Consider the following 26,457-nt stretch of genomic DNA (forward strand, 5'->3'; position numbering starts at 1 on the left):
ACTTTCGGAAGTGATATGTTTTGATGTAGTTACCACATAACTGTAATAAAAACACCAACACTGAGTTTTGTATTTTTTCTGTGCTGGTGCCACATTGGTGTTTTTTTATTGCATGTCTGAACATTTGATAAGTCTGTGAAAAATCAAAAAGGAAAATAAGATCAAAAGGACACAGACACAGCTAAGTTAGGTTCGTGGTTTATGGAAGCAAGGTTATTTGTCATATAGCCTGTCAAATTTCGGCAACAAGGCGATTCAAAGAATTGTTTTACAGAGGCAAACAACGACACACTGACAAAAATCATTTGTTCACACGATGTCCAGTGATACAAGAATAACCTTAACAATAACGTAACTCCTTTTCCTGCAAGTAACTAAATACATCTTGAGCCTTGTTTCATTTTTTTTTTTGCCAGTTTCTAATAAGTAATTGAATGGGTGGAATCGTAACGAAAGGGTTGCATGCATAGTTACATGTAGGAGTCACGCGTTTCCCGTTAGCGCTCACTTGTGCTTTGGGACTTGTAGTTCTCTCACGACCAGAAGGCGTTCATTATGGACATATTTGAACTACAGAGGTTACGGTGATGCGCAGCCGCAGTACGTGTTATGGGGTCGAAGAAGCGCATCCTGAAGGCTCTTGAATTATTCCCGGACCCCTGCGGTTTTCGACGGAAACGAAAGGAGATAACATAATTCCGGTAACGTTGATTTTCTTTGATCTGGTACCTCTTGTTCTCTAAAGAATTTTAAGTCCATGTAAATTATGAAACTGTGGGACAATGAAGCAGCAACAGCAGATAAAGAAAGTGATCTTGCAGCTGCTCAAAAACGTTACCTAGCTGCCTAACGCCATGCCGAAGCTGCTATCTAATATTTTGCGAATGGTCTCAGTTACGTTTAACTTATGGTGTCTTTGGTTGTTTTAGCTAAATGATGGGGGAAAGATGCGGGTTATTTTTTAAAAGTTTGTTTGCATTACAATATGTCTGAAGTTATAATGTGTCGGCGAGGAAGAGCCATCGCCCACGCATGTCACAAACATCTAAGTTTATTTAACTAAGTTAATAACGCTTGTGAACATGTGTGCAGTGGATTAATCCCATTAAACAGAGAAGTTAATGTCAATGTTCTGAAAGTAAAAGGAGTTTTAATTGTTTTAATGTCTTTTTGAACTATCTAAAGAGTATGAAGTCATGAGGCTCATGTCATTTTTATGCTCATTTGTAGCTCTTCATTTACGAACTGGAAAGTCAACATGGCAGGTTTGTCATTTTTTAACTCCTCTCTTTCTGTCTGTCAAGTTATCCCGTTAAGTTTCCCCAATTTTTCCTCCTTAGCCAAGTCTTTTATTTAACACATTCTAGAAAGTTGTTTTATGATGACTCTTTGGTTCCTGTTTCAGATAACAGGACGAACAACTTTCCTCCCCTGCCTCAGTTCATGAGAATAAAGCCATGCTTTTACCAGAACATTGAAGAGGAGATTCCTGCACCCCACCAACAGCTGGTGCGCAGAGTCTATACCCTTTGGATGAGTGAGTGCATGTACACACAAACATTTTTAAGATACAAAAAAAATACATTCTTCTCTTCTGTGTTTTTTTAAAGGTCTACCACCATCTTTCTCAATTTCTTTTCCCTTTACATCTCTGCTGTCCTCTCCTCTCTGCAGTGTATTCAGCCACACTGGGGATAAATGTCATCTCATGTATTGCTTGGTGGGCTGGGGGTGGAAATGCCACCAACTTCGGCTTCTCTCTACTGTGGGTCCTCCTCTTCAGCCCATGCAGTTACACCTGCTGGTTCAGACCACTCTACAAAGCCTTCAGGTTAGTTATCCTCTGCCTCATTTACAGTGTCCTCCAAAAGTACTGGAACAGTGAGGCAAATTCCTTTATTTTAGACTGGAAAAAAATGGGTTTGACACCAAAAGATGGATATGAGACAAGAGATCAACATTTCAGCTTTTATTTCCAGGTATTTACATCTGGATTTGATACACAACTTAGAAGATAGAATTATTTGTAAAGGAACACTACATTTTTAGGTGATCAAAATAATTGGAACAGATAGACTTCAAGTTAATTACAGCAAATAAAACTAAGTATTTTGTTGCAAATCCTTTGTTTGCAATAACTGCATCAAGCCTGTGACCCACTGACATCACCAAACTTTGTATTCTTCTTTTGTGATGCTTTTCCAGACTTTCACTGCACTCTCTTTTGGCTTTTGTTTGTTTTGGGGTGTTGCACCCCTCAGCCTTCTCTATAGCAGGTAAATGTATGCTCTATAGGGTTTAGATCTGGAGATTGACTTGGCCGGTCTATAACCCTCCACTTCTTGCCCCCAATGAACTCCTTTGTTCTTTTTGCAGTGTGTTTTGGGTCATTATTTTGTTGTACAATGAAGGATCTCTCAGTCAGTTTGGTGCTTAAATGTTTGGGATCATGGACAGGTCGTTCCTTTCTCCAAACCTTAGCCTTTCCATCACTTTGGTAATAGTTAATCTTTATCCCAGAATTTTTGAGGCTCATCTCTGTACTTTTTTGGCAAAATCTAGCCTGATCTTCTTATTCTTATTGCTGATGAGTGGCTTGCATCTTCTGGTGTAGCTTCTGTGATTTGTTCATGAAGTCCTCTGCGAACAGTAGATGCTGATACCGTCACTCCTGCCCTCTGGGGGTTGTTGGTGATGTCACTAACATTTGTTTTGGGGTCTTTCTTCGCAGCTCTCACAATATTTCTGTCATCAACTGCTGTTGTTTTCCTTGGTCTACCTGTTTCATGTCTATTCCTTAACACACTAGTAGTTTCTTTTTTCTCCAGCACATTCCAGATGGTTGTACTGGCCATGGCCAATGTTTGTCCAGTGTCTGATTGATTTTCCATCTTCTCTCAGCTTCACGATTGCTTCTTTTTCACCCACAGACAGCTCTCTGGTTTTCATGTTTATTACACATCTTACAATAATTGCAGTCTGCACAGGCAAAACCAAATCTGAAACTGAGCCCTTCAGATGTCATGTGCTATTTATTGTTTGAATAATTGGTGTAATAGGCAACAAAAGACACCTGACAGTCACATGTTCCAATACTTTTGCTCACCTAAAAAATGCAGTGTTCCTTTACAAATAACACTATTTTCTAAGTTGTATATCTGATCCGGATTTAAATACTGACATAAAAGCTGAAATGTTGATCTCTTGTCTCATATTCGTCTTTTGGTATCAACCCCACATTTTTTCCAGTCTACAGCAAAATGTGTCTCACTGTTCCAATACTTTTGAAGTAGACTGTATGTGGAATGTTCCTGAACTTTAGCATAAACTCATCTAAAGTGGAAATCTCATAAAGAGTCTCTGTACATTTGTACACAAGGCAATCTAGCTGACTAGGTTAGTTACATTTACTACATTTGTATTTGTTTGAAAATCTACTGGAAGTAATGTGTTGGTTATAAAGGTGTTTGTAAATAGTGGCTGTTTTTTAGTGATTATGAGAACTAGGTTGAGAGAGTTTTTTTCATACTAACCTGAGAGCCCAAAATGTCCAAGGACAGGAAGACCACAGAGAAGAAGTAGGTCATTGTTGTGGTTCATAGACAAAAATAGAAACTTAGGCATAAATATTCTCAAAACCATTGATAGCAATCATGGGGACTGTGGAAGTTTGAAGATTTCGTAAGAAATCACTTCAAGTGTTCTGATTGTGTATGATTGATATCTTGTGATTTTATCTGAGGATTAGTTTCCTTGCAGGTCGTGATTTTTTAAAAATAAATTCAGTTTCCTTCCTTATTGCCTGCTGACTGTCTGTCTGCACTATAGTTTGTTGTTTATATAGTTTCGGTATCTGATCAGAAGCTGTCAGGTAGCATCACACACAAGAAACTCAGAGGTGTCCTCAGCAAGTAGGTTGTGCGCAGGAAATACTGTTGCACAACCACAATCAGGTCATAGGGCAACCGTCACTACTGCTGGTGAGTCTAGCTGAGAAGCTCATCCCCTCATACGACCAAAACAGTAAAGTGAAATATATAAAAGTAAACACAAATTAATTCATTTATTTTTATCAGTAATTTGATTGTTTCTTGTAGTATATCTAAGTCCATGTTGCAGTATTTAATCTGTTTTGGGTTTTTTTTTTAATCGTAAATACTGTTATGTAACAATGAAACGGAAAAGGATGTATTTTCCAAGCCCAGTCTAGCTTCATTGATTGCCCTTTTTTCTTTCATATTGTGGATTGGACAATTGTCATGCAAAACTGTGAAGCAAGTTGCCCTAATATTCACTTGTATCCACAGGTTGTCAACTACTATCAAGCTAGAGGTCTTGCTTGTGTCGCACGTCGCTTTTGACTAAAGCGTCTGCTAAATGTAAAACTGTAAAACTGTAGGATGAATCAAGGAAATGAAAACCAAACAACTCAAGATTTATTATATTTTCTTCTCTCCACAGGGCTGACAGCTCCTTCAACTTTATGGCCTTCTTCTTTGTCTTCTTCCTGCAGTGTGTCTTGGCTCTCATCCAGACTATAGGCATCTCTGGCTGGGGAACATGGTGAGTCCAACTGAGCTGGCTTTTCGGTTGCTATCTGGTAGATCTTGACACAGAGAGTGTGAGGGTGTGAGAGCTAATGTTAGTTCAATTTTTTTTAAAGTTTTTTTTTTCCACAGGGGACACTTTGAAGGCCACAGAGCAGTGATACGGAAAAGAAAAGTTAGCACAATAACTGCATAGCATGATATATACACACTCGCATAGAGCCAGACATAATTATGAATCATCAAGCGGAGAGTAGGGGTTCACATCATCCCTTTTTTTTTTTTTCAAATTACATACAAAAGATCTGACACAAATCAGCACAAGATAAAGAGAATAACAGAATTGTTTATTCATACAATAACTATCTTGTTATTTCATGAAACTTCAAGAAGCTGTTTATTCATGTGTTGGCTGGACTGTTGTCTAGAACCATCATGCTCTGTGTGTTTAATGTAAACAGTGAATGAAAGGTTTTAGTAACAACACCAACACCATGTTAGCCACTCTATAGAGAAGTCCATAGGTTTAGAAGAGACAGGTCAAACTGCGTGCTGCAGAAAAATAAACTTCTGCTTTGAATTCTGGTCACTGAGATTTTTAAATTTCTGTGGATTTGCCAAACGGTTACAACCTGATTGGAATAATGAAAGTTTTAAAAGTGATGTTCTGTAGACCGTGACACTGCTGGCATTTTTATAATCTGCTGTTTATAATTCTGCTTTCATATTTAATAGAGGCCATGTGGAATATAATTCCTTCTCAAGAAGCATTTTTAATTGAGTTCAGTGTTGGTTTCCCACATTTTCCCACAAAAGGAGTAATATGTTGTTGAAGAACAGAGCATCTTGTGTACAATAATATTTTACAATCACTTTACACTGCACAAACTCATTTTAATGCTGTTTGTCACTGCATTAGTTTCCTCACTGTTAAAAAGCTCACTGTTCACTTTGGATTTTTGTCTTAAATTTACTTCTCTAATCGCATAAGATGTGATGCACTAACCTACTACTCCATCTCACTCTCACCTGTGCATCAAAGCGGCTGGATTGCTACAGTGATGTTTTTCAGCACTAATGTGGGCTCAGCTATAGTGATGCTTATCACAGCTCTGCTCTTCACTGCCGTGACTGCTTTAATGGCACTGGTTCTCATCAAGGTGAGTCAAAACATGCTAAAACATTTTACACTTGCATTTCAATTTTTTTAACATGTGAAAGAAACCAGACGGTAGGGCTGGGCAATTAATCAAAAAAGTAAGTGGCTTTGATTGGGCGAGTTTGCCCGCTCAGCTCATGTGACTGACACCTTATAGCTGTTAGTGTGGAGACTCAAAGCCCACCATCACTCCCAATATGGCCGCAACAGCCGCTTTGCTTCAAAATCTGTGTCAGAAACATACGGGTGACATCACGATGACTAATGGCTGTAAAACATACAGTCTGTGGTTTGGGAACACGTTTGCTACAATAAGGATGATGCTGACTGAAAAGTAGTAAAGTACCTTTTTCATAAGGTGCAAGTTATTTCTACATTAACACCACAATATTAAAACTAATTAGTTTGCTTCCAAGAAATACAAGTTTTTTATTTTCTCATTTTATTGAAACAATTCAAGCTGATGGGTGTTTTCAATTCCATTGTGTTAATAAAATAACCTTTAATTGTTTATCTGTGCGTGTTTATTTCAGTAACTTGTTTCAAAATTATATAAATATTTACAGAACTGAGTTGAGAGTGGGATAATCATGCATTAACTGAAATTGAGGTAGAAGGTTAAACTAACCAGGTTTTTGATTTTTGCCATAATAGCCCAGCCCTACCTGACAGATGCTGAAAACGGTTCCAGATACCTAGCACAAACGTATTTCCCTCCCCTCTCACTCTCTATTGTGTTGCAGGTACACAGGTTGTATCGTGGTGGCGGTGGTAGTATGCAGCGAGCTCAAGAAGAGTGGAGCACTGGGATGTGGAAGAGTGCTCCGGTGAGGGAAGCAGGATTCAATGCCGTTGCTCAGACTGCCCAAGGCCCAAGTTTGCCTCAGTACCCTGCTGCAGTGCCAAGCTACCCAGACAACAGTCAGTGGTGATGGCAGACAGTCACCACTAGATGGAGACAGAGAGTCAGCCTTTTTGTTGTGAAGAGTTCCATATCATTTCAAAGTTCCATGTGGAAAATGCAGAATTGAAATCTTTTTTTTTTATTGAGAGGACAGGATATCTGTGAAATGTCTTATCAAATAGTTTCGCCATAACTTCTCTCCTCTAGAGGGTTTTATTTAAGATTTATCATTCCATTTCAACTTTGTTTACATAGAGCGTTTATAAAAATGAAAGAAAACTACTGTTTAATGCTTAAAAAGAAATTTGCTTTGAAAAAATGTTAAGTCTTACAAGTATGCAAATGGAAAATCCAAATGATTCACTGAAGATAGCTATATATGAATGACGTGTGCCTTATGGACCTGTATGAAAACATTGTTTTATGCGTTGCGCAGATCTGCATGCTTCAAACTGTAGTATGCTTGAGATGTGTTTTCTTTGTTGCCACAGCACATTTTTTTTAACCTGCACAGTGGAATTTCTTTTCAGATTATTTGTATCAGGGCAGGAGTTCAGTTTATTTTTGATATGACGTGCCTTTTATCTCTCGTGTTGCCTGCTTTGGCTGTGATTTCTTGAAATGCGCCTAAATGTTGCATGCACAGTTTGCATGGGAAAAGTAACTTGCTTGACTATCACCTTTACAAGTGCCACTTTTTTAAACTGGACTTGTGCTTCAATGAAGCAGTGTGTGACAACACAAAGGATGCCAGTGCAGTATCCTCTAAAGTCACAGTGGCCTCTCACTAAGCACAGATGTGCCAAAAAACGTTCCTCTTTCCTTTATTATTATTATACTGGAAAATGATCCACATCCAAAGTTAGTGTTGTTTTGTACTCTGTGTCAGTATTTCTCTGTTTTAATCATTTAAAAGCTGAACTGTTTGCTTTTGGTGGTCAGCGCCCTGCTGTGAAAGCACCTTATCAGCAGTTGTCAGAGTTGCAGTCACTTTCACTTTCACCCAGCTAGAGGATTCTTTGTGCTCAGTATCTGGGTATGCTTGCATGCAGCCTATCATAGGAGTGGGACAGAGCAGATTCTCTTTTTTCAATTTACCTCACCTAACTAATACTAACATGACCACTTTTGGATCAGCAGTCAAGTAAACGTTAGCATGCGAATGTCGTCACCTTCTGTTTGAATTAATAGTAATGTATCAAGTATGAACAGGACAAACTGAGGTTCCAGTGAAGAGACGCTGTGGACTTTAGTGCAGGTGTTGTAACAGGTTAACCACCTTATCAAGCTTTTATAAAGATTATTCTGACTGAAAGTAAAAGCTGCTCCTGAGTTTCGCCATGTTTTCTTTTTCTTATAAACACCCACTGCCAGGATTATTTTGATCTGTTATTTGACAAATGAAGAAATTAAATGAATATGTAAGTAACCTTTGAATACTGCAAAATTTCATTAAATATTCTTATTCTCACTATGTTTGTCTGTCCTAGTGGAGTGTCTACAAAACTTCAGTTCAATGTGCAGCCAAATGTTGCCTGTATACATCCAGTTTTAGACTTTTGGTTATGTTTTAATGGCTAAATAACAACCATTTTACCCCAAAGCTGTTAAATCAGATCTATAAAGGTAAAACAGTCTTTAAAAATACCATTGACAGTATTGCTGTCCAACACTAACAAAAAATTGTGTGTTGTTTGTTTTCCATCTCCCCTTTCCTTGGTGTTGAATCCTCCAACCCTGCAATAAGAAGCCAATATAATATTGATTTTTCTCCCTTTTTAAGAAATGCTTGAACAAATTAAGTGGGATGAAAAAGCATGATAGAAAAATGTGTGAAAGCCTGAACCAAAAGTATGAGAAAAGGCCTCATTATAGTAGAGTCAGTGGGGAGGATTTGAATATTAAAACAGTAGACACACGTTAAATCTGTACTTTACATTCTTGGCATAAAAGCGCATAGAAAACTATCTTATTGATGCCACAGCTCCGGTAGTTTATTAAACATTAATTACCTAATATGATAGATATATTGCCTCAGTTCACTTCCTGACAAGTATCATATACTGCACTGTTGAATAATTGAGCAGAGACCCACTTCCACACATCAACAGCTCTTGTTTAAGATGAATCCTTAGGCAGCTCTGATGTAAATGACAGAGTGGGAAAACACTCAGCAGGTTCAGGCTGTATTACTGTAATTTTCACTGGTCACAGACGTATGCTACAAAAACAAACAGTCAGAGGTAACTGCAGTGTCAGTGTGTGTTTTTGTTCCCATTGTTATTCTCGTTATACTGCCAAAAAAATACACAAGAGAACCTGTTCAAAAACATTCAGACAAAGAAATGGTCCCCGAAATCCCAACATTGGTCTTAATTCAGTTCTGAGCCATGTGAGAAATGATTAGTCATTACTGACTGTTAGACACAGGTCAAAGTCTTCAGGAAGTCTTTTTAATATCAACAGCGAGTGAATTTTTTGAAGTTCGACACCAAAAGACAAAGTGTTTTCACTGTACACTTTCTAATGATGCATAACTTTACCCAACAACATTTATAGCAGGGCAATGATGTTGATATTTAATAAAAACTGGAATTTCCTGTTAAAAATGAGAAAGTGTGTAAATGTAGATTTGCATCCATAATCCATCTTTAAAAGTTCGTCTGAACACAGAAGCAGTAAAAACATTTGATCCATCACAGCAAAGCTGGTGATTGTTCACTTATTCCTCAGGCTGGAAAGTGTTAAAGCAAATTAACAAAAGAATCCATTGAATGAAATGTGCCAGGAAACTTAGTTCAATGTGTTGTCTTTAACTGTATTTTAAAATACTTAGACCTCAAACCTGTAAAGCTGAAATGAACACTTCATTTTCACAAATAAATAATGGTTGAAAAAAATGGTCTCAGCTGTACATAATATACAAGTGTATTCACAATAGTTATACAAAAATACATTTATAAAAAAAGGAATTTCAATTCATCCTGGAGTGAAAATTCAACCAGAACTCCTGAAAAGTCTCTTCAGTGAACATCAGCTGCCCAGTTAGAGTGCAGAAATGATCGACTCTGTCAGACATGGAGAAGAAAGACTCCGCTCAAAAGAATTTATAATGTACAAAACTTTTTACACAGCAGAACACCTATAGAAAGGTAATTAGGGCACCATTGTTGGCCTTCGACTAATTTCTATAACTCAGCAAAGTCAAATCTCTGACTCATCATTTATGTATCCCAGCCCGTCCAGACTTGAAATGTTGGCCATAGGTGTGAAGTGGTGCTCCCCATTCCCTTTGAAGTCAACAGCAGAGTGATTATTATTGGCACTGCAAGGTCTACCGGACTCAGGCCCCAGGAGCTTTATCTCTGAAGTTCTGTTCTGGATATGCATGTACTCGGCCGAGTGCCTTTTCGCCTCACTTGCACTGGAACGCTTTGCAAACTTGGCGCATTCCCAATGTCCTCGGCTCCAGATCCAAAATATGACCCCTGTTAGTGAAAGACAAAGCAGTGAGAGCAGAGCTACAGCCACCTCCAAACGCGTCACCCTGCCAGTGTCTCTCTGGTTTTCAGGGGACAGCGGGTCCCCATCGTCCTGGTTTGGCCCCGGTCTTGGTGCAGGCGTATTCACACTGTGGACTGAGCCAGAGGAATCTGTCACCTCATTGCCAGGGGTAGAGCTGTCCCCCACTCCTGTGCCAGGGGAGAGCTGTAAACGATAAACAGCCACGGTCCTGTTGAATGTTTTGTCATTGATCTGCTCCACTGAGTCACACGTGTACAGGCCTGCATCTGATTCAGTTGCTCTCAGGATGAGGAGGCCCCCGCTGTAGATGTAGTATTTGTTGTTTGAGTGAAGTGTTTGGTCAGAGAATCGCCACAGGACCTGCGCCAAGTTGGAGTGGAGCTGGCAGGGCAGCTGGATGTTGTTCTCTGGAACCAGGGGGAAGTCCACAGCTGCTACCGGTTCTAAAAAAAAACACAAAAACACCAGGATCTTCCTTCTGAATACTAATTATTACTTCTTCCAAGGTGCTGTTTGATAGAAAAGGTGTTTCCAGAAACAAATGCAAAAAAACACCTTGTGAATAAATGTACCTGGGTCAGGACACTGTGAGGCGTCTCCCCTGGTCAGACTCTGTAGAACCGGATGTGAGGAGGGTGGTAAACTGTTAACTGAAGAGCACTGCTGGGTGCTGAAGTCCCAGGCACAGTAAGGGTCCCGAGCCAAGATGCAGTCCACACAGGTATCATAGCGGCTGCAGTTACTGACCGGCATTTGGATGGCACCAAACTCTGAGCCTGCATACAGCTGGCCCTGAGTTCACAAACCAACACTCAAATTAACACACCACAGACTCCATCTTCCCTTCACTCTGTCAATATTCACTGCTGTGACACATCTCACTGTTATTTTATTCTGGTCAGTATTATACTCTACTGTTGTTTATTTATTTATTACTATACATGCACTTTCTTCAAATTACCAGTCAACATTTATTCATTTAGTTTATCTTTCTTTGCTAACCTACAAACTTTCTGTTACTTAATATCCGACCAATGCTGCCACTTTTTCTCACCAGTCACCACAACGCCACTACTGCCACTAATGTTATTTTTTGATTGCACCTTACTATCACCTGCTGCACCTTACTACTCCCTACTCTTTACTGTACCATTACACCCTGTTACTTTTGCCCCTTGATACTTCTTTTTTGCACTCTATCTGTACACTGAAAAACTGTGGTCCGTGCAAACAAAATTTCAACCTGCTGCAAACAGAATGATAATGGAGTCTGTCTAAGTCGAAGTCTGTGTTTAATACTTTAATGGCTTTTCTACTTTGTACTAAAAAAAGTTAGTAACTACATATTTAAAGGGGACATATCGTGCTTGTTTCTCCTTTTCACTATGCCAGACTAGGATGCCTGTAAAGCATTTCCGCCCTCAGTACAAGTCATTTAGTTCCTTCATTGCCCCACTATAGCGTTCTCAATATCCTCATTTTGGGCCATTCTGAAAATCTCGTTGAAACGCTCCGTTTCTAGAATGACCTCCAGTAACCTCGCAACGTCACAGCCCTTTGTGCTCTGATTGGCCAGTTCTATCAGAGGGGCGGAGGGGGTAGAGCCAGGAGGCGGTTTTTGCAGCATGGCAGTATTTACAAAATCAACGCATTGAATGGAGCAGACCGAGCGAGTTTGCTGTTTGCCAATACTTCACCGAAAGGCATTGATAGCACTAATAAAATGGCAGAGTGTAGGATACGTCCTTTTGTATTGGACCCCGAGTCAGACCTGGACGGTTCTGCAGCTCAGGAGGAAGAAAATCCACCTCGACACAGATCACCTCAGGACGCTTCAGTGTGGTGAGTCAAACCGTTACTGTAACATGTATAGTTTATACGTTTATACTCGGCTCTTGGTGCGTGTATCCCTCGGTGGCGGTTGTGTGACTAACTGACTTCACAGAGGAGGAGCTGCTTAATCAGATTACTCCAATAAAAAGAAAGGATCCTCGTGTCGTCACGAAGGTCGAAATCTCGCGGCCAAATGGCAATGACCTATTTTCAGAGGCATCAAATCTCATTCTAGGATATCAGAAAAAATACAATATCTCATTTTTTGAAGATTCAGGGGATGAAAGGTCTTGTTTTCAAATTTATTATATTATATGTAAGTATTAAATCAGGGATCAGCATGATATGCCCCCTTTAAGGTTTAAATTTATATCAAAGCTTGCTGTATGTCATTGCAAACAACAACATTAGTAAACTCCTTAGCCTGTGATGATGATCAGCTGACAATCTGTTCTGGTCGCTAATCTCAACATGCATGGACTCACCTTGCTGGATGACAGGCGCAGAGTAGTGATAGGAACAGGATTTTCAAACAGCTGGACTTCCTCAATAATGAACATTTCTCCATAGTAGTTGACAGCTTTCTGAATGTAACCATTTTCTAATGGAAGACAACAGAGGATTTTTTAAACTCCTGTAAAATCAGCACGGTGCACATGTATAATGACCCAGATACTGGCTTTGATCTACTCTCTCATAACTCATAGAGCTAACTTTGGACTATGTGTCTTTTTTCATTTGCTAACTCTAAAGTGTTTTGTGTCTTTTCCAACTATGCTGTATTTTTCCTTCCTGTCTTGGTTAATTTAAAACGAATGTAGTGACAGTATTGGAGAAGTTGTTGGTTGTTTATTTCTGTAAACAGTGAGTTCAATGAGTCAATTCATATCCGTTTTTGACCTGAAATAAAATAATCACAATAGCTCAATTAAACATAACATTAGTACAATACACTTAGTGAATTGAAGTTAGCTTATCACACTCATCATATAAACCTTGCATTGTATTGCACTTTATAAACCTGCATCCGTTCTGTTACTGATACAACTTTCTCACCAGTGCCAATGAACATGACGGCATATCTCTGTTCATCCAGCGCCAGCACGCTGTCCACTACAATCCGAGTCAGCAAAGCTCCCTTCTTGAGCAGCAGCGGCCCTCCTGTCAGAGGGCGAACAGCCTCGTCCATGAGGGGACGGTCCCTGATGAACTGGAGGGTTTTGTCTGGCAGGTCCAGAGAGCGATTCATCCCCATTTTGCGTGCCACATTATTGATGCACTGAAAAGCAAAACTTTAATTTAATTCTGGGTTTTGAAGATGTGCTTTCAATGCTTTGGTATCCAGAATCACATCAAGATGGGAAAGAGGGTTCAGACTCACTGCCCCGGGTCTGGGAACTGGCACCTCTCCAGTGTACATCACCCATTTGACGTGTGAGGTCTCCACGGCAACAGGTGTCTTAAATTTGCCCTCATTGAAAATATCTCGAATGGCGGACACGCTGTATGCACAAACCGCAGACACCTGGGACAAGCTTCTAGAAAAATGAAATTGAACACTTTTAGCATACAGAAAATACACATCAGGTACTCTTTTCTGAAAGAATTCACACACAGTCTAATGTCAGCAACCACCCTCATGATTTAGTTGTGAGTACTTACGACTGTGGAGTGAAGACAGTGTAGAATACGCTCTTCCTCCAGTCCTTGTGCTTGAGCAGGAAGACATCCTGGACAATGGGGGGCAGGCTGGGTTCAGGGAGAGAACAATCCAGACGAGCTTTCAGGAACGATGTCCATTTCCTCTGGAGTGTCCGCTGGCCGCCCATATCCCCCTAAACACAGAGACAGAGAGCTCGGTCATATGATACTCGGCAGATTTTACCTTGAATAACCAGACCCCGTGTCAGATAGAGAGCATGAAGCCAAACAGAAGAGTAACATTTCCTCTCTTACATAAACATAATAGTGCACTTAAATTTAAGTGTCTCTTAAAATACCTAAGGTGTTAAAGGGACTGTTAGTTTTTATCCTGCACTTAATGATACCTTGCAGACACGGGCCACTCGAGACACGGCTACTTTGCTGTAGAAATCGTACTCCATGGCATTCTCGCTGAAGAATAAGTACACCTTATCATCATCGCCGTCAGGGCTATTAAAACTCTCATCTACAAAATCCATGTAGACAAAGTTTGGCTCTGAAATCATAAAACATGAAATGAGTTCTTCAAGGCAGAGAAAGCAAAGAAAACACAAAAAAACTTTGATCTTTGTCAGTTACATGAGAAGATATCTACAAATACCAGCTACATCATGTATAAGCAGTGTGGTTTTGGTGCGGCTGATGCCTCTAATCCATTCCGACTGTGATATAAAACTTTAAAAAGGCCAGTTTTGTTTGAAGAGGAGGAACTCACCACTGAGCCAGGAGCTCTTGAACTCAGTGCGGAGAGCCGAGTCCGAGCTGCGAAGAACCACAGGCTCAGATCCCAAGAAGTTGATGGATGTAGCAGAATACAGGTCACTTCCTGTTCGACAGGAACAAGAGATAATGATAAATTCCTGGAAACAATAATTATTAAGTTAAACAATACCTGATTTATATGCCTTCTGATGAACTGATATAAAGTGAACTTGTGTAAATAACTGGTACATTTGTTTAGAGAACAGATGTTTGGGGATATTTTTAGTGCATCTGGTGTTCTGGTAAAATCTGCCTGCAGTTAAAAAGCTTTATCTGTCCTGTCGCTGCTCTCTGGACATTCAGCAGGATTCTTTGCTTTGTTCTCTTTGGCAGCAACACCTGACTCAAACACTCACCGACCATGAGAGAGGAGTATCTCTGGAAGGGATCAAAAGGACACTTCCCCTTTCCCTCTTCCTGCTTTCCCTCCAGCCTCAGCTGTCCATTGGAGAACGTCTGCCGGAAATAAGGGAAAAGAAGAGGAAAGTAAACTTTTAAAGAGGGGAAAGGAATGACACTTGACCATTTTATTTAAACACAGTTGTGGAGTACAGGGCTGGAAGAAGAGGATGTAAACAATCAATCTTTTAAGATTCACTTCTGATGTTTGACTAACACATTGTTTTGCCCAAATTCTACTTTACAGAGGAGAGGCACAAGGATCAACAATGAAACATGTTATTAATTCAATTTAATGCTTTTAAATGTTAAGAATTGTTTTATGGTTATGTAAATAAATACATCAAGATCCACTAGTGAGTGTTTATGTTCAGAAAAAGCTGTTTGCTCTTTAAAACTGCAGTAAACAATCATCCAAACACCAGATGTACACTGTAACAAATACCTGAGTTTGTTGATTGATGACTCCTTACCCACTTACAGTGTCTTTGAAAAAGCTGAGGCCAAAACTGGGTTTTTATTTCAGGAACAAGTTGTGTTTTTCTTTCAATGCAAAAAAGCGGCTTGTCGCTGCAACATTTTTACCTGTTTCAGATTATGGTGATCTTTTGTACGTTCACAGCTCTGTACAGTGTCTCCATATGGTCGATACTGTCTACCATGCATCCTTGAGGTTCATTGCAAATTGTAAATCTATGACTCATCATTGTGAGTTATACTCTGGGGTTGGGTGGCCCGCCTGGGCGACCCGTAGGCTCATACACTGGTACTCCTTTATTTATTAGGCAATTCTTGGTCGCCTTCTTCTCTGTTCATAGGTTTTTATTGTGCAGAGAAGTACCAGGACAGTACTTTTGCATTTTCAGGACCTCTGTATGCTCTCTGTTGCAGAATCATTTAAAGCTCAAAGAGCTGATGTCCTTAAATGTTTTTAAAGACATGAAAGCAGATTCTATAAGATGTCGATGTATTTATTCCCAGAAATGACTCGTAAATGGTTCTATATCTATAACAATTACCTCTGTGCGATAAACCCATATTTAATGTCAGTATTTGTGCTATGATCAATAATTTATGACATTATTAATATATCATATTCTTGGTAAAAGTTTATAATAATATCTTATACTTATATTCAGTTTCATGTTACACTTGTGCTTATATTTTCACATTTGTACTTTCTAATGTCTTATATTGATTTTTTTTATACCATTTATTTTTAACACTTTTTGAATGGGAGTAGCTGCAACAAAAAAGTAATTTCACCTCGGGGATCAATGCAGTATTTCTGGTTCTGACGTCTGATTCTGTTTTTTTTTTTTTATCTAAATGTTGTGCTTTGTAAATTGCACTTTGCATTTCTGTCTGTAACTGTGTGTTTGCTGTTGCCTGTCTTGGCCAGGTCTCCCTTGAAAAAGACCTTTTTAATCTCAGTGGGATAACATGAGTTAATAAATCCTAATTTTTAATGCTTGAAAGTCATACATTGACAGGAAGGTTTGATAATAACTACAGTTTTATAAAGTCACTGAGACTTTTGGATACATTCAAAAAACAAAAAGATGGTCCTTTATGTTGAGCATGCAGTATGTAAATCTCAACTTCTAAACACGACAAACCGCTCATATATGTATCCTGAACACCATTAACATTATTAGTTCATGAGGGGAAGTGTGAAAAATTTCAAACAAAGTACAGAAGAATAAAATAATGAAAGATTTTAACGTCACAAAGCTCAAATTATCTCTAGAAAAAGAGCTCTGTCTTGGACATAGTTTATGAAACCCTCAGAACTTTCTACATGCTGCATAGTATGCTTACCATGTAGTCACAGGTGGGGCTGAAAGCATTTGTGCCACACACATACATTGTCGTGCTGTTCAGTCTGTGCAGGGTTCGGATGTAGTTTCGACATTCCACCTGCAACAAGATCCAGCAGAGAGAATGCCAAGGTCCCCGCTCTGTTAGTTCAGCCGCAAAAACACAAACATGCCACAAACATACATCGGCTGCTGACCAAAAGGTCAAGGCTGTGCACATGTATTTTCTTCTCATGCCTTTATTTGGACATTCAGCATGCAGTCGTAAGCAAAGCACTTCAAAGGGAATTCTGTGTGTAGACTTAAAAAGGGGGGAAAAAAAGCTCTCATATAAATGATTTACAAACGCATAGGAGATAAACTGCACCAGGGAGTAAATGCTTTCACTCATCCTTTAAAGCTCTATCTCTGCCCTAGAAGTAAGAGTTAGGGTTTGAAAGACATTACACAGACCTCCGCGTGTTTTCCTTTGTACGTGCACTCTCTCTGCTTTTCCTCAGTAACTCGCCAATACACCTGCATCAACAGAGAGAGCAGAGAATCTTGTCAAAGCATGAAGAAACGGTGTCGCAACTCACCTCACAGCGGTACAGCTGTAACACATTTACCCTCACACGTTTCATTGTTTGTGGTGACTTAAGGACAATCGGTCACCTCGTCACCAATCCCTCCTTAGGCGTGACAGTTATCTGTGCAAGTATAATCATAAATCAGCAGACCACTGACCATTATTCATTTAAATTCCAGATGCAAACGCACACAAGCCACAAAGACAACAATTTGAAGCTGGCTGCTGATGTGAGAGCAGTTAATTAATCTATCTAATGTGTTCCTGTGAGCTATCTTGAGCCAAAACACACACACACTCAGAGAGCAGTGAAAGAGAGCGTGGAAGTACTCCCAGAGATTTCAGAGTGAACGGTTATGATTAGACCTTGAGATGTTTCCAAAAAGTAAAATGTAACAGGATGCTTTTGCTTTCTTATAAAACCAGAGATTCTCAACCTTGCGAAACCTTGTGAAATATTGGATACTTCCACCTTGTCAGTCCTCTTGAAATCCTCCATATCTGACATTCTGGGATGAAGCAATATGACTGAACTGCTCATAATTCCCGTCCACACCTTCATAACCTTTGATGTTGAATCACAAATAGACATGACTTCATTCAAAGGCGTTATGAGCTAAAAGTTTCGGGAAACCGTTCTGTAATCCATGATTAGGTACGAGAAGTCTGACAGTGACTGGCTTACTAATTATTCCATAAAAATGACTTCAACCCCTGCACACAAATTTTCAGAAATGTCTCAACGCTTTCCAGTTTTCATTCATAATAAAAAGTTGATTAAAAGCTATTTCATAAAGCAAAGGAGGGTTTGCATTTTAATACTCCAATTTTATTTATCAGCTTCACACCTGCAGTAACACACCTGTCTTCATTAAATGAATCTCATGTAAAGCTCTTACCGCAGCCTTTCTCACAGAGATGTTGTTGATGTCCAGAGCGTATATGGCCTCTCTGGCTCCCAGCAGCACCACACCGAGGTCTTCTCGCATCAGCATGGTGGAGTAGTTAAAGATCCCTTCTTCTTTGAACAAGCTGAGCGTACCTAAGCAGAAGAACATCTCAATTGTTACAAAGAGTTTAAGTGTTTTTTCTTCCAGTAGCTGTTGCACAAAATTGAAAAATTACCCCACAGCAAAACAAAATGCTAAACTGGCCCCGTTTTGTACAAAAAGGCTCACATCACAGTTAAAGTTGGGCGTGCACCGATCACAATTTTCTGGCCAATCACCAATCTTTAAAAAGCCCGACCTGCCGATACTGATTTGGGCCAATATCAATTTTTACTTTTTTTTTTTTATAACTGACAGCATATACTTCCAATGTTCCAATCTTATTTTATTGAAAATCATTGAACAATACCTGTGAAACCACGAAACTTTATGTTTTAATTCAAACAACCAATAAAATGTCCTGAGTTTTAGGTCTTAGAGCATAAAGCAACAATGGCTGGCTGTCAGACCTTCCCTGAGGTATATAAGATCAGTTTCATATGTAAGGATGGGCCGATCACTGATCTCTGATCATCGGTCACCATCCCCCAAAATTAAGAAAACAGGCATGGATCGATCGGTGCATGTCTAGTTAAAATGTTCAAAAACCTTCTTTAACTACTGCAAATAATAGTAGTAGTTTCCCCTCCATATCTGGAAAGCAGTACTACATTGCTAACACTTGAGCTAACGAGTCTTTCTGACTTACTCTGGAAGAGAAATGTCTTTCGTGGGACACCGTAGTGAGTGTCAATCGCACCAAATGAAACGTGGAGCATCAATCCACAAATGATGCTCAAGACTGAGAGAAGAGACATGGCTCAGAGTCCAGGTTTGTCTTCGAGTGGAAGAGCTGTACAGTCTAGCTCTGCCACCAAAGCACCCAATCAGAGACAGAACATGGTCTAAAGTCTCAGTCCATATGTTGCTGCTGTCACACTGTAGTGCAGTCGCTCTCCTGAACATGTGTCACTCTGGCAGAAGCCATCCCTCTAGAGGCAGATCGTACGTGTGTTTAACCAGGGGAGCGGAGAGGAACTCAGGCTGCTCGGTTCAGTTTGAAGTTAGTGTCCTGCGTAGAAATTATCTATGTCGGTGTTAGCCTCCAGCGCAGTGTTAATGAGCCACTTTGGTCCTCTTTGGAGGGAGGAGCAGAAGCCATGCTGCACGCCTACTGCTGAGGAGTGCTGGAGGAGATCATCTTCATGGTGCCAACCTAAAACAGATATAAAAATATGTAGGTGTTAATAATTAAAGAGCTCCATGACGTGGGAAGACTGGCATTCAATGCTAAGACGGGAAATGATGTTTGCATTTGAAGATGGAAAAAAGAAAATGCATTCACTTTGAAAACAGACACTGGTTTGTCTGCTGCTGTGTTTCTTTCCACTCCTTCCTTTGAACATTTCATCATTCATAACTCATCACTTAATAAACACTAACTTTAAAACTTTGATGTACTCTCTTTATAATAATTACAATGTAGAAAGATGGTTTTGACTAACAGTGCTGTCTTTCTCCCTTGACTCACAAAAAAAGCAACATTTATATAATCTTTTCTGCTGACTGACGACAAAATCAAAGCAGTCCACTGATGGTAATCAAGAAGTACAGAAAGGAAAACAGATTTCAGATGATTAGCCTGATCTTTTACCAGACATCAAAAAGACTTTCATGATACTTGACTCAGCTAGGGATGGGTACCTTTCACATTTGAAACGATACGGTACCGATGCCTGGTATCTGGCAATTGGTACTGGTACTCAACGGTACCAATTTCTGATACTTTTTTGTGTTTATGTGTTAAAAAATATCAATTTGGCTAATAGTAAAATTTTCTTTTTTTATTTTAACATATTTATTCTTCAATATATAATCTTATAATGCTGTGTTCATGTCCAGCATGGAAAATCGTTTACTCTTCCACTCCCTAACAGTCACAAGGATGCATTTTGGTACCCAAACATGATACCTTTTGATTTTTCATGAATCGGTACCCGGTACTTTTGACAGAATTCGGTCAGTACCTGTAGAAGTACCTATTTCGGTACCCATCCCTAGACTCCACTGCATGGTACGAACTAGAAAAGCATGCAGAGAGTGCAGACCTCCAGCAAGCATATTGTGATTGTCCTACTTTAATGTTATACTTCCTTTCAGCAGACTGTCTTCTACAATTTGGTGTTAGTTGCAGGTTTGTACGATAATTTGTTTCCTGACAGTGTTGAAAATTATGATGACTCAGTACATATTTTATATTCCAGATCTTAGTTTCCACAATATTGCCAGGATCTGGATCGTACTTTTGCATCTGTCAGAAATTATGGTGACCTTGTCTTGTATTGTTTTGCAAAGCAATCCAACCATTTATAGTGGAGTTATATACACATAAGGTGAAAACAGCCCTATCTCACAATGATAAAGAGTCCTTTAAAAAATCCTGGATCCAGTCGGTGATCCGGATCACCTCCAAAATTTAATGACTTCTTCTTTATCCCATTTTGAACATTTCCTGAAAATTTCATCAAGACCTGTTTGTTACTTTTTGAGTTATGTTGTTCACAGACAAACAAACAGACAAACAGACAAACTCTCCCAGAAACATAACATCCTTGGCGGAGGTAAAAATAAGAGCAGAGTGACATGCTACTTTCAAAATGTTAAGATACTCATGCTTGGAAAAAAAATCTTGTTTGTTGCAGAGTCAGAGTCTTCTACTATTTAAGGGTAAAGTAATGAAAAGTCATAAGAGCAAACTTCGCAGAGGAAACTGATGTTCAGTAAAATACTGGCCCACTGCCCACCAACCCCCCACTCTCTCTTCCTCCTCCACTCTGAGTCTTCCTGTCCTCCTCCCTGATAAGAGCCTGCTTCCTCTGGGCTCAGTGGGGTTCATGCAGCAGAGGGGATCAGCTCAGGTTTGGGCATGCATGCGGATCACAATAATTCAGTGCTTTAACGCTACATCCTTACCCTGGGAATCACACTGAATTGAGACTTAGCACTTCGGCGAGTTTCCTTCTGTTTTGACTAACTGAGCAGCATGGCCTCATTCAAAATTCATCAAGGCGCTTTTTTTTCCCTCTCTGAATAACACACAAAGCATACTTAAGAGCAGACTCGCAAGGTAAAACTATATTCTTATCTTTTGGGTGCACAAGGCTCAAAAGCAGTGGCACTACACAGCTGCTTTGCAACACTTATTTAGATTTTAGCTCGGAGAGAGAAAAAAAAACACTCGCATCATTTCAGAGGTGCATCCTTTGAACACACACCACAGAGCCCTCGCCTGTTGACAGAAAATGACAGCTTCCAAATTCCCTGGAGAGAGCCAAGCGCTCGCTCCCCAGTGCCTCTGAACAACCGCAGTTTTCTACGTGTGTTTTGCCACAAACTGCCATGCTCCCTCCTTGTTGTTACTTGACACGGCGGGACAAGCTGCTGCATGTGTGGGACTGCTCATTTGTTGTAAGAGCACCAACATCTTGCATACTTTTGCAAGCAGGTTGTGTGTGGCTGTTTGTGTGTGTGTGTGCGTGTGCGTGTGTGTGTCAGTGTGTGTGTGTGTGTGTGTGTGTGTGTGTAAGTTGAGGGGTTAAAGCTGAATGGAATGACTCCGGGTTGTTCTCACAGAGTTTGACAGATCCCTCCTAACAGTGCAGACAGGCAGGTATGGTTAAAACAATAAAAGAGCACGCAGCAGTTGTCCCTCTTTTCTCTTCCTGTGTTTATCCAAAGTCACACTCACATGTGCACATGGGGGAAGGGGAAGGTGCACAAAGCCAAGGTTTTTACACAAGTTACCAGGTGCAAGGGGCTTTGTTTAGAAAGACAACCTCCAGATTAGACCTTTTTGTTGATCAGTTTAAATAAAATCTTATTTTTCTAGGCTTTTATTACAAGTACTCCACTATAATCTTTCATTTTTCTGTCCTACTTTGCAAACACTGTATTGATTTTTTTCATCTTCTTCTTCTTTCTCTTCCTTGACTTTATATTAGTTCCACTGCTGGAAAAGGTTTTATGGATGGATGTGTATAGGTATTTATGCATGTCTGTAGTTAAATATGTATGCATGTGTATGTGTATGTATACATTGGTATGCGCATGTGTGTATATGTATATATTTCAATAACATTCTTGTGCTTGTCTTTTGGTGGGACACTCGACAAGCCCTTATGGGGTTTTTTGGCCCCTCCTGCACATTTTTTTTGTTGAAGTTACTGTTTTTTTTGTTCGATTAATTATGTATTGTTACATTTTTGTATGTTCATCTTTCTATATGTGCAATAAATATAAAAATCAAATAATAAATTACTAAACGGAACACAAATTTTCTGCAGTGTTTTTGGTTTCTGATTTTTAATATTGGATGTAAAACATTTATTAAAAGCTGCATCAAGGCTTCAAATGATGTTTTTTTTTTCTTGTGGCATTAAAAGAAAAGTAAACATTGAAATACAACCACCTCTCAATGAAACATGTTGTAGTTGACATTATAAGCGACCTACTACATCCAGCAAACAACAAGCAGCATTACCATTCATTTGTCGTAATGTGTTTGGCCAGATGACAAGTCAAATGTTTACTTTATTAAGTCTTTTCATGTGTGGTTCAGGAGGAAGAAGCCGTGGTTACAAACTCAACTCTCTACTCGAGGTCATTCTGTCGCTTTTTGTTTGGGTTATTGACGGATAGGAAAAGGTACACGCAATCGCTTGACATTAAAAAACCTAAAAGATAGTTTCAGACTGCGAGAGACGTTAGGTGTCTGTATTTTTAAACTTTAAAGTCTGTTCTGTTTTCATTTAGGAAATACCCTCCCAGAGTCTCTTTGACCCCATGCACAGCTTCACACCCTCATCCAAAGTCCATTTGTTCATAAATACGAGCAGGAACTGCAAACTTAATGACATACAGTCCAGTGGATTATGACTCTGTATTCTTGATTTACCTTAATTCTGAGTTAATCATTAAGAAAAAGCCACTTAATTTCAACAGATTCTTGGAGTAACTTTAGGTTTTACTTTCTCTCAGTCCTGAAATCTAATCTCTGTTTACACTATTCCTTGAACTCTTGTTTCTCTAACACTGTGTGACCAAAGAAATATTATACCACCATTAAATGACGCTCGCACCCCCCTTGAGTCAGAGGGTATGATGTGAAAGAGTGGTGATAAATCTGCTTATCCCCTTTGTTTGTTGAAGATCAGTGTCGATTCATAAGATGTTGTATAACTCTGTCTCTTTCCATTTCTTCTCGTGAAGGATTTTATATTACCTTAAAGTTTTATCCTTGCAGGTTTTGAAGGCAGCTGAATATTTATGAATAATATGAAAGACACTATGAAACCTTGTTTTTGTTTCTCTAGGATTTTGAAATTGAAGAAATAGTTGCACTGAAATTGCATGGAAAGCCTCAGTAAGCTTTAACCCAGGGAGGATGAACATCTAGAGACAGAAAAACCAAACGTACGTGAGACTCAAGCAGTTTCTTGACATCTCAACACGTCCAAATGTAAATGTGAAAGTATAACCTCAAAAATCCTGAAAGGTCTGCACTGTGGTTGCCGGTGGGTTTTTCCCGCACCATAGTTGCAGAGTGTGAACAAATGTGAGTTCAAAGGCTGCTCATGAACCAGCACAATGGACTGAGGACACCCTACAGCTGTATCTCCAGACACACCATCCACATGGAGCACAAGGATATTTATAGTCCGTTCAGGAGCTTGCTACATATCTACAAAACTCCTCCAAGGGGTTTTCTCCACCACTACGTGCTGCGTTCAAAGTCAAACTCCTAAACAGCAGTGTTTCGAAGCTTGCACAGACAAGCAGAGTGCTGTCATCACCGTGACTCATAACAAATCCAAATCCAAAGAGCTGTGTGAACGGTGGAACAGCTGGAGAGAGCCGTGACAGTGAAGGCCTCGGGTATGGTGTGCTGCATTTGAATGACGCTGCGCCGCGCTGTATGGGCGAGGCCTCCTCTGGCTCTAACTGATTTACCTGTGTGACTGACTAACTGCTCTACAGGTTTGATGCAGGTTGAGTCACTGGCTGACTGTTTTCCTGCCTGTCTCTCACTGTACAATGTGAGTCGAGCAGCCCACTGGCAGACTGGCTGGTGAGCTGGCTGTGATACAGAGTTCCATCATGGGGGCCTGAACAGGAAACCGGTTGTGGGAGGGTGTTCACCTTTGACACTCCTTGTGTCACAGACTGTTGTGAAACACTGGAAAACACACCCCAGTTCAGCACCAGGTTATGTTTTTGCACTCGGCTAAAAACAAAACTTGCTTTTCATCATAATGACAGACACTTGCTACCTTTTGTTCTGTTGACCGGAAGAGTTATAATTACACTGCTTCAAAAACATGCTGTGTGCACACTTTCTGAGCCATCCTCCACGACACATGTCTTTAATCGCATGTACAACCAAGAGCTGAAGCACAAAAAGGTTATAAAACAACTAATCAAAAAATACAAACCTGTTCGATAACACTGTCAGCTATGTTTTGACAAACATCATAGATGAGACAAGTCTGGTTGAGTGTGAATGCACACTTGAACGCACGCAAACACAGAAAACACACACACACGCACACCCCTGCAAGTCTCAGCAGGATCTGGGGCACAAAAGGAAAATAAGAAGAGGCAAACACTTGGCCTGATCCGCCTGTGTTGTGTGACAAGTTCGCTGACAGATGGGAACACCCAAGACAACAAAACATGGTGTGCAGCTGAGACTGAAATCAAACTAAAGAAGTGATTGCATTCACCTGTCTTTTCTTTAGGCTTAAAGAGACAACACCAGGGCTGGAACACAAATCTTTACAACCTATCATTTTTCCTCTTATTATCCTGGCAAAACACACAGGTGGTGCATATACATGTATTAGAAGAATGAGAAAAGTTAATGTTTCAGCATTTGGATCCCTTTAAGTCTTCACTGTTAGTTGTATTTGGGGTTAAGTTTTTTTCACATTGCCGTGCATACGCTGCATAACATAAAGAAACGTGCATCATTGCCAGTTTTGCCCACACACTGCTGGTGTGAGCCGACCCCACTGAGCTGCAGTGTGACAGCTAAAATTGGGCAATCCCCCGAGCAAGTGCACTGACAGCATTTATCATATATCCTCTGCTCGCTCTGTCACACTCACATATCATGCCTCATAATACTCACCATGCACAAAGCTGCACCCTCGAAAATATCAATTTAACCCCATTACCATTCACTTCAGCTCACTCATATAGTGCAGATAGGCATGTTTACAGGATAATGCATTATTCATACAGCTGTATACATTTTTAGCTCTGTTTACAAGGAGGGAATGCAAATTATCAAAACCAAGCAAACAAGCTGTGGGTTCTATTTAATGAATACTCCACTGAAAAAATTGTTTGAAGGTGTGCACATGAAAGATCCTTGGTCTTTGTTTTTGTCAGAAGGGAAATCTCTCTACTTTGAAATTATGAAAACAGTTTTGCCTGTGGTCCCAATTTAATATCCATTGCTGAGACAATCTTGAAGCCGTACGACCCCATAAGTTAGGATCTCACTGTCTGTCTGCATGAAGTGTTTGCACGCAGTCTAAACATATATCCTACCACTGCTTAGACTAGCTTTCGCCTGCTATTATTAGATTAGGATTTCCCATAAGCTCAGATAAGACAGGCAAGTTACACCTCTAAACCCTACAGGTTGCCAAATCCAATTCCCAAAACCAGCCCGTGGAATAAAAGAGGAAGCCTGCTGGGACCAAGCTGTGCACAAACAAGTCAGTAAGTCAGAGCAGAGTCTCCTGTCGTCGGCATCAGACTCACCCGGAGTTGTCAGCATCTACATGAGGATCCGTTGAGACTGCTGCTGCTGTTTTTCTGGTCTTTGATCCGGCTCGACGCTCCCTGCTCCACCTGTAACGTTCACTCCACATCTAATTCCTGCAGGGAGCGATTATCAGGCTGCTGCTCCCCGCGGTAGGCAGTGCCTGGTCATGTGACTCTACCTTTCTTCAAAAAACACTCTCACTTTGCAGCCAATCAGCTGTGACCGCCAAACAATAGTAACGTTCCCGTGATTTGAGCTCCCCCTTTGTCTTAATGTGTAATCCATTTAGAATGAAAACTTAAAAATGTGAAACAAAGAGAAAGTACACAGCAAAGAATATACACCAGCGTGGAATTTATTGCAAAATTTACTGCCAAAATAGTAATTTTATATAGAAAATAAACTCTTAGTAA

At 40.0% G+C, this 26,457-nt stretch overlaps 2 protein-coding genes across 3 annotated transcripts; one reads left to right on the forward strand and one right to left on the reverse strand.

The window, feature by feature from the left end:
• The first annotated feature begins 567 nt into the window (after nt 1-567).
• Nucleotides 568-8,084, forward strand: scamp4 (secretory carrier membrane protein 4). 2 transcript variants are annotated; one of them, XM_074668011.1, is made up of 7 exons: nt 568-701; nt 1,231-1,265; nt 1,406-1,509; nt 1,611-1,831; nt 4,462-4,563; nt 5,590-5,707; nt 6,450-8,084. In XM_074668011.1, exons 2-7 carry the CDS (start codon nt 1,259-1,261, stop codon nt 6,636-6,638), a joined length of 741 nt encoding a protein of 246 aa, XP_074524112.1. In that variant the 5' UTR covers nt 568-701; nt 1,231-1,258; the 3' UTR covers nt 6,639-8,084. The 2 variants fall into 2 exon arrangements, with proteins under 2 accessions (XP_074524112.1, XP_074524113.1); XM_074668012.1 differs by having other exon boundaries at nt 571-701; nt 1,406-1,537; nt 1,675-1,831.
• A 922-nt stretch (nt 8,085-9,006) lies between these two features.
• LOC141788878 (semaphorin-4E) lies at nt 9,007-26,192 on the reverse strand. The gene is made up of 14 exons (XM_074668010.1): nt 26,041-26,192; nt 18,920-19,426; nt 18,121-18,263; nt 17,107-17,169; nt 16,655-16,753; nt 14,791-14,890; nt 14,388-14,498; nt 14,017-14,168; nt 13,631-13,803; nt 13,350-13,506; nt 13,025-13,247; nt 12,454-12,569; nt 10,708-10,927; nt 9,007-10,578 (listed from the first exon to the last, which is right to left on the reverse strand). Exons 2-14 carry the CDS (start codon nt 19,026-19,028, stop codon nt 9,815-9,817), a joined length of 2,430 nt encoding a protein of 809 aa, XP_074524111.1. The 5' UTR covers nt 19,029-19,426; nt 26,041-26,192; the 3' UTR covers nt 9,007-9,814.
• Nucleotides 26,193-26,457: the final 265 nt, after the last annotated feature.

This window comes from Halichoeres trimaculatus, unplaced genomic scaffold (assembly GCF_033239565.1).
Source record: "Halichoeres trimaculatus isolate MK-OKI-2021-1 unplaced genomic scaffold, fHalTri1.1 fHalTri1_scaffold_4, whole genome shotgun sequence".
NCBI lineage: Eukaryota > Metazoa > Chordata > Actinopteri > Labriformes > Labridae > Halichoeres > Halichoeres trimaculatus.

Coding starts and splice junctions, on each gene's coding strand:
- scamp4 (XM_074668011.1), top strand. Junction 1,510..1,610: donor CTGCACCCCACCAACAGCTG/GTGCGCAGAGTC, acceptor GTTTTTTTAAAG/GTCTACCACCATCTTTCTCA. Junction 4,564..5,589: donor ATCTCTGGCTGGGGAACATG/GTGAGTCCAACT, acceptor TGTGCATCAAAG/CGGCTGGATTGCTACAGTGA.
- LOC141788878 (XM_074668010.1), bottom strand. CDS start 19,028: ATGTCTCTTCTCTCAGTCTTGAGCATCATTTGTGGATTGATGCTCCAC. Junction 13,248..13,349: donor CAGTTCCCAGACCCGGGGCA/GTGAGTCTGAAC, acceptor TTTGCTTTTCAG/TGCATCAATAATGTGGCACG. Junction 12,570..13,024: donor CGTCATGTTCATTGGCACTG/GTGAGAAAGTTG, acceptor GTCTTCCATTAG/AAAATGGTTACATTCAGAAA.